This window comes from Eschrichtius robustus, chromosome 13, assembly GCF_028021215.1.
Source record: "Eschrichtius robustus isolate mEscRob2 chromosome 13, mEscRob2.pri, whole genome shotgun sequence".
NCBI classification, from domain to species: Eukaryota; Metazoa; Chordata; class Mammalia; order Artiodactyla; family Eschrichtiidae; genus Eschrichtius; species Eschrichtius robustus.
Window position 1 is genome coordinate 54,051,536 of NC_090836.1, and position 7,069 is coordinate 54,058,604.

General features: G+C 45.0%; 1 protein-coding gene across 3 annotated transcripts in view; it reads left to right on the forward strand.

Annotated features, from left to right (window-relative positions):
• Nucleotides 1-6,557, forward strand: part of TBC1D30 (TBC1 domain family member 30) — an 84,305-nt gene extending 77,748 nt beyond the window's left edge. For all 3 annotated transcript variants that reach the window (XM_068561256.1, XM_068561258.1, XM_068561257.1), the window contains one exon: nt 2,852-6,557. In XM_068561256.1, the coding sequence (XP_068417357.1) occupies nt 2,852-3,639 (788 nt within the window). In that variant the 3' untranslated portion in view covers nt 3,640-6,557. The remainder of the gene's footprint in view (nt 1-2,851) is intronic.
• The last annotated feature ends 512 nt before the right edge of the window (nt 6,558-7,069 follow it).

Sequence of the window (7,069 nt, forward strand, 5' to 3'; positions counted from 1 at the left end):
CTACCAGTCATTTAGGTAGTAATATAACAGATGTTGTGATCAGAGGAAAAGGAAAAAGCCATTACTGTGCCTCACTGGTGGGTTAGCAGTGTCTTGGGAGCCTGCTGAGAAGAACACAACTGTACTGCAGTTGGAAATGCTCTTTTCCAAGGATTGCCAGGCTTCTTTTTTCCTTTAAATTCCCAAAATCCCAATGAACAATCTGATTTATTGTTTAATATATGCTGATTCGGGAATTGGTTTGTCTTATTTTAAGTGAAATCCTAATGAAAATGGTGCCGATCCAGGATTAACCAAGATATAAATTTGACATGTTTTTAAGAGGCTTGTGAGCATGTGACTGATCTTGCATAAAAACTGAATTTACCTTTCACTTGTTGGGGAGGAGTAGGCAACTTCTTAAAGATTCTTATTTTATCCTGAATCATTAAAAAAGCAATCACAAAAGGAACTAACAACTATAACACTTTAATTTTCAAAACATTGGCACATACATATCCTCATTTGTCCTTAAATCTATGAGAAAGACAAGGACAGATATTCTTATATCCTTTTAAAAAATGAGGAAATGGTAATTCAGGAAGGCTTAGCAACTGTCTAGGATTATATAAGTATAGTGAGTGGTCAGGCCAGGGCTAGAACCCCCATGTTCTGATTCTTTATGCAGTTCTTTTCCAACCACTTTCAGAAGCTTTAGGTGGAATGGTGAACAATTGCCATTGGGTACTAAATCAGCCCAGTGTCTGTACTGTAGTCAGGGGTCAGCGAACTATGGTCTGTAGGTCAAATTCTGCTCACTGCCTGTTTTTATAAATAAAGTTTTATTGAAACACAGGCATGCCCATTTGTCTACATATTGTCTATGTAGTGCTTTTGCACTACAGTGGCTAAAATATTTATGGTCTGGTCCTTTACAGGAAAAATTTGCTGACCCCCTACTCTAGATCAGGGTTTATGTGGTTATTTTTAGGGAGAGATTGCTGCTCAAGGGCAAAGTTTGAGAGCATTGTTTCTCAAACTTTAGTGTGAATGCGCATCACTTGGGGATGTGTCAAAATGAAGAAGCTGCTTCAGTAGCTGTGGGTGGGACTGAGATTATGCATTTCCAGTAAGCCTCCAGGCGATGCCACTGCTGCTGGATGGGGATTGCACTTTGAGTAGCGGGGTTTTAGAGGAGATGGTGTAGGATAGGATCAGCAGCACAGGCGGAGAGATTGAACTTGAGCTAGAGGCAGAAGTCCTCAGCTTCTGAGATTTAAAGGAAGGTGGTAAGGATGGTGGTTGAGGTACCAGCTTCCTAGGTTAGGGAGGACAGGAAGTTAAGGCTTTTCAGTCCTGATAGCTTCTGTTTTTATGAAGAAATTGGAGGAAAAGTTGTTTGCTTGGGAGTAAGTTGAAGGTTGGGTGGGAGCTTAAAGAAAGTAACGAAGATTTGGATCGGCCATCGGAAGCAATGGGAGAGGGAAAGAAAGTTTGTTCAGCGGCATTGCGGACCTAACAAAAATAGGAAGTTATGAATTTAAGGGATATCAATCCACATGGCTGTGTGATTTCCCCCCATCCCCACCCCCAGCAGCTATTAGCGGCTCCTATTTTGGAAAGGAGGATGTGAATTGTGGATCTAGAGTGGAGTTTTGCCAGGCATGTGTGATAAAGCCATAGGGATGCCTGGATGTGTGGTTATTGGTGAAGTGTGGTCCAAGGGATCCACCGTGCATCTAGCAGGGTAGGGGTGTAAGTGAGCCGAGGAGACAGTGAGAGGTTATGAGAAGACTGAAGGATCAAGGAACGGAAATCTTTATGGTTTAGTACCAGGTATAGTTACATCGAGAGTCTGAGAGCTGGAAGAGTCAAAGAGAGGAATATGAGAGTTAAATATTTTTCACATGAGGCAGATCTGTGTGATGAGGTTTAGGATGGAACTGGGCACGTGGAGGATGGGTCAGTCACCGAGGCAGTAAAGTAACCGAGGTAGGTAAGAGGACATAGAGTGAAGAGGAAACAGGTGTCAGAATTCCAGTGAAGATGGGACTGTGACCAGAGGTAGATGGATAGGAGCAGTTGAGAAGCACAGACGGGAGTTCAGCCACGTGACCTAGATGTCAGGAGGAAGGCTGTTCGCACAAAGACGGCGGGGTCTTCTCTTGATACTTCTGCCTGCAGCTGTCGTCCCTGGGGCCGTGAGTGTTGAAGCTTCACTGGAAATAGGGGCTTGGTCATAGCCACAGGATGAGGATAGTAATACTGTTAACAGTGCCTTCCAGGAGAACACAGCTTTTGGTGCTTTCCTGTTTTCAATTTGCTTTCAAAGTCAATTGAGGACACAGGAGTGGAAGTAGGGCCAGGCACTGGATAGCTGTGATGTCACTGCATTTTTACCACCTTCTTATCACTTCTCTCATTCTGCTGTCTCTCAGTAATATGCAGTGTGTTGTTTTCCTACCTCTCAGAAGCTGACAGCTGATAATCTATATGGTCATAGTGTTTGACCTGTTATTTAAAAAAAAAAATCTTCAGATTTCCTAGATACAAGACCTCCGAGGTTGCTTCTCAGGCACAAGGCTCTCTGTAAAAAACATGAGGGAGGCTGGGCTCTAATTAGTAACAAGGGGTCAGAGTCTGTTCCTTTTTGTATCCTCAGCCCCTTGTCTCCTCCACTTTGAAGAGGAGGGAATCCGTACCCCAGGCTCTAGGATCGAATTCAGTTTCTGCTGCCTTCAGTTGCATGACTCTGCCAAGAGCTGGGAAATATGTGGGCAGGGTCCGGGGACAACCTGTGTGTGACTCCTGTTCTGTGATGGATGTCTTTCTCTGTGGTACCTTTCACACGACCTTTCAACATTTCTTTCAGACAAAGGGCCAGTGACCAGCATTCTCCCATCTCAGGTAAACAACTCTCCAGTTATAAACCACCTTCTTTTAGGAAAGAAGATGAAAACGTCAAACAGAGCTGCCAAGAATGCTGTCATCCACATCCCTGGTCACACAGGAGGCAAAATATCTCCTGTCCCCTATGAAGACCTTAGGACCAAGCTCAATTCTCCATGGCGAACTCACATCCGGGTCCACAAAAAGAACACGGCGAGGACCAAGAGCCAGCTGGGCTGTGGGGACACCGTCGGGCTGATAGAAGAGCAGAATGAGGGCTGCAAGACTCACAACCTGGGGGCAGTGCAGGCATTTTCCTCCGATTGTGCGGGGGCAGCTCAAAGGGAAGGTGACAGCTCCGACAGCGGCACTGGGAGGACCATCGAAGGGCAGTCTCCAGAGCCGCTGTTTGGGGATGCTGATGCCGATGTGTCTGTGGTCCAGGTGAAGTTAGAAGCCTTGGAACTGAACCCAAGGGCTGCTGCTGCTGAAACTGAGCCCAAGGTGCACCTGCCCTGCCAGCAGCACGTCCCGGAGCCGCCAGATGCACCCGGAGGAAACAAGGCCCCTGGCAAGTCTCCCCAAGGCAGCCACCCGAAAACTCCCGTCTTTAGCCCCTTTCCCAGCGTCAAGCCACTGCGGAAGTCAGCCGCTGCCAGGAATTTGGGATTATATGGTCCTACAGAAAGAACCCCAACTGTGCACTTTCCTTACATGAGCAGGAGCTTCAGCAAGTCCAGCGGTGGAAACAGCGGTACTAAGAAACGGTGACATCTCTCAGCAACTGTGTATCCACATTCCCCTCTTCATGGTGGCAGAAGGGTTCCAGCCGGATGGCTCCAAGAGAGCTTCAGTTGTCCATTGAAAATGAAGAGATAGGTTCAGAGATGAGCAACGGTCCATAAAAATGGGAATTGGAAATTTTATAATGGGTGCTAGAATTAGGGATGTCTTCCGATCATCGATACCGTGGGTTCTTGTGGCAAAATAAATATTGTGGTTTTAAAGTGTGAAGTTTTCCCAACTTTTCATTGTGAGCTGTTTAGAAAAGACTTTGCATCTAGGCTGTTAACCCCTCTTCCTTCCTCCTGTTCTGAGGGCCTTCAGGGTGCCTGTGACAACCCCCCACCCAACCTTCCAGTTCTCTGGGTGTTGTTAATACTCAAGCATGCACACACTAGCTTGCTAGAACAGAAACTGTAAAAAGAAAGTAAGTTTCTTAGTTGCAAAGAACTTCCCAATTTCCCTCTTCATGCCCCGCTGGGGGGAATGCTTGTATGTGTGAGTTTTCCTTCAGTAGTTTCTTTCAGCCTGTCTCAAAACTGGTTTTTATTCTTGTGCTAAAATGCAGGAGAAAAATCTAGATAGCCTTTCTTTCACTTTCTATTTCTACCTGCAAAAGGAAGAAAACCTTTATCTGTTGAAATGTAGCTTGATCATCAGCTGGAAGATCTTCTGCAGAGGACACAAATGGGTTATGCATTAAGCAGTTGCTCTCAACAGCTCGCTGATTCCACTGAGCTTTCCTCGAGCTTCATGGTCGCCTCTTAAGGAGAGTTTTGGTCCTCAGTGGTGGGATGACCAATGGGCTCTACACAGAGCTTGTCTGGCCTCCACCAAGCAGCTCATTTACCTACCAGCTCTCCACTGCAGATGCGAGAAGCCTCTGCTCAAAAGCCAGAACATTGCACCTGCAACTCTTATTACTTGAATTTTGTGCTTTTTTGGGGGGTGGAAGTACTTTGTTGAGTACTTTGTTACTTGAACACTGCCTTTCCCTGGAGAAGACCCCAGTGCTTTCTAGCTCTGTCTCGCCCATTCCTCCTCAGAGACAGCACCTGTTATCTTCACCATGCAGATGGGAACTCTGAGCCACACAGAGGTGAAGTAGTACTTCAGATACTCAAGGTAAATACTCCCGGTACTCAATGTGACTCAGCCACATTGCCTCCAGTGCAATAGGTGGGTTTTATGCTCCTTGTACCCAGATGCATTGGCTACATAGGTTCTAGAAACCAAGACTGGGAAGCTATTCACTGCACTCCCTCCTGACTCAAAGGACCTTTCTCCAGATGGTACAGAGTCCTGTGATGGCGTTTCATAAAACCAGCTTTGACCTTCTTATCCAAAAAGGTAGTTCATTTTAAAAATGCTTCATGCAGCTGTCATTTTGGCTGGACAAAAGGCTCACTCCTCAATCCCCTTCTCCCACCAACATTAGAAGATAGACTTGGCATTTTTATCCTCGTTCCCTTGAAGACCTCGGCTAGGCTTGCCGGCATTTTGATGATGCAGTCAGTATTCATTTGAGCTAATTGGATTGCTAATTCTGAAACCAAAGCTATAGTTTTAGAAAGAGTTTTTACTATGAGAGGCACTAATTTTTGTAATAAAATAGGGAATGTGGTTGTGTGGGCTTTTTTGCACAGAAAACACAGGAATGATATATACAGTGAGAAGAGTTATCCCTTTTGTGGTATTTTTACCCTCCAAGAACTGAAGATGGAAAATATGACTAATAAGTTATTGCAGTTTTGGCCTTGCAGGAGAATTCTGTGCCATCTGAAGTTAGCCTGCAGCTTCTTAAAAAGCACCCATTCCCACAGCCTGTGTCTTGGGAAGGGTGTAGGTGGAGAGTCGGGATTACTTTGCATACCACCCCCAGGACGAGACCCACTGCATTTTCCAAAGTTAAGCCAGTGATTCGATTTTCTTCCATCTGCTGAACTTTACATTCCACCTTATATTCTTTTCTCCTCCCCCTTCCCAAGTGAGTCAGAATAGTCGTGTTCCCCTTGAGGGATGTCTGACTTGAATAGAGAATTTTTCTTTTCTCTCTTGAGTCAGCTCCCAGCTCCCGGAGGGTCTGGGTTTGGGGAGGTGGGTAATGGGGTGGAGGGCACTTACTGCAGTTCTTAGGCTTGTGCCATCGCTGTCTGCCACCTGTCTTAGGGTGAGTAGCACATGCTGTACCTGTTTCCTGGGGTTGGTCTTCCTGAGAAAAGAATGGATGTGATGACACACGGTTTGGGATAAGTATTTGTTGAATGAATGAATAAACTACTGAAAGGATAATAGTCCTTTGAGGTAAAAATAACCTCATCAGGATTTCAAAACCTGACAGATTCCTGCTAAAGCACTGTGTCCTGTTAAAGTGCATGCATTGTACCATGTAATCGCCATGTGTATCGGTCAACTTGTGAGCTTTGCCTACTTTAGAAAATAAAGAATCTGCAGTAGCCTGTAGCACACAGCATGTGTGAAGAGACCAGTATGGACTTTTATCTTCTTTGTATTGGACACTGTATGCCAGCACCAGAAGTACTTACCAAGTAGCGGTTTCTTTATTTTTAGATATGTCTGTACCTCGTCAGCACTTAGGCCGGAGCTGACTCCTGATGTCTCTGCACCTCAGTTCTCTTACAAGAGCCTCCAGATAATTTAAACCTAGTTTGTAATGTCAACCTATGGGGCTGTAACTGTTTGGAATATTGTATTCCCTTTATCAGTCTCTCTTGTTCTGAAGAACTGTACTGATTACAAAGATATATGCATAAAGATTTTCATTGTTGTAGCTGTTGTGACGTTGTTTATCTGAGCGCCTGCATAGAACGCTGTTGTGACTTTCCCCACCCCCTTCTCTTACCCTGTCAGCTTTACCCCACCTTGGTCGCGTGAACCAAGAGAACAGCCCAATAAAATCCATCTCCGCCGGTCTAATCACTGGGTTGCAGGGTGGCCTATGACCTGCCAAGAACTTGGCAGAATGGCGGGTTCCTGAATATGAGTAAAAGAGTTTATTCAGGAATGTGTGTATGTGTGTGTGAATGTATGTGTGTGTATAAAAATAACCTGTGGATCTGTCATTTTTCTTTGTTTTAATAAAATAGAACAATAAGAATGCCATTTAGCTTCCTGGTCTTATGGATTCTAGATAACGGAGAGCCGTGGTCAAGTGTACAGCCTGCCATCTCCCCTCATAAAATCTCCCTTTACTCTTTCTGAGCCACTTTTTTTTTTTTTAACATCTTTATTGGAGTATGGTTGCTTTACAATGGTGTGTTAGTTTCTGCTGTATAACAAAGTGAATCAGCTATGCATATACATATATCCCCATATCTCTTCCCTCTTGCATCTCCCTCCCTCCCACCCTCCCTATCCCACCCCTCTAGGTGGTCACAGAGCACCAAGCTGATCTCCC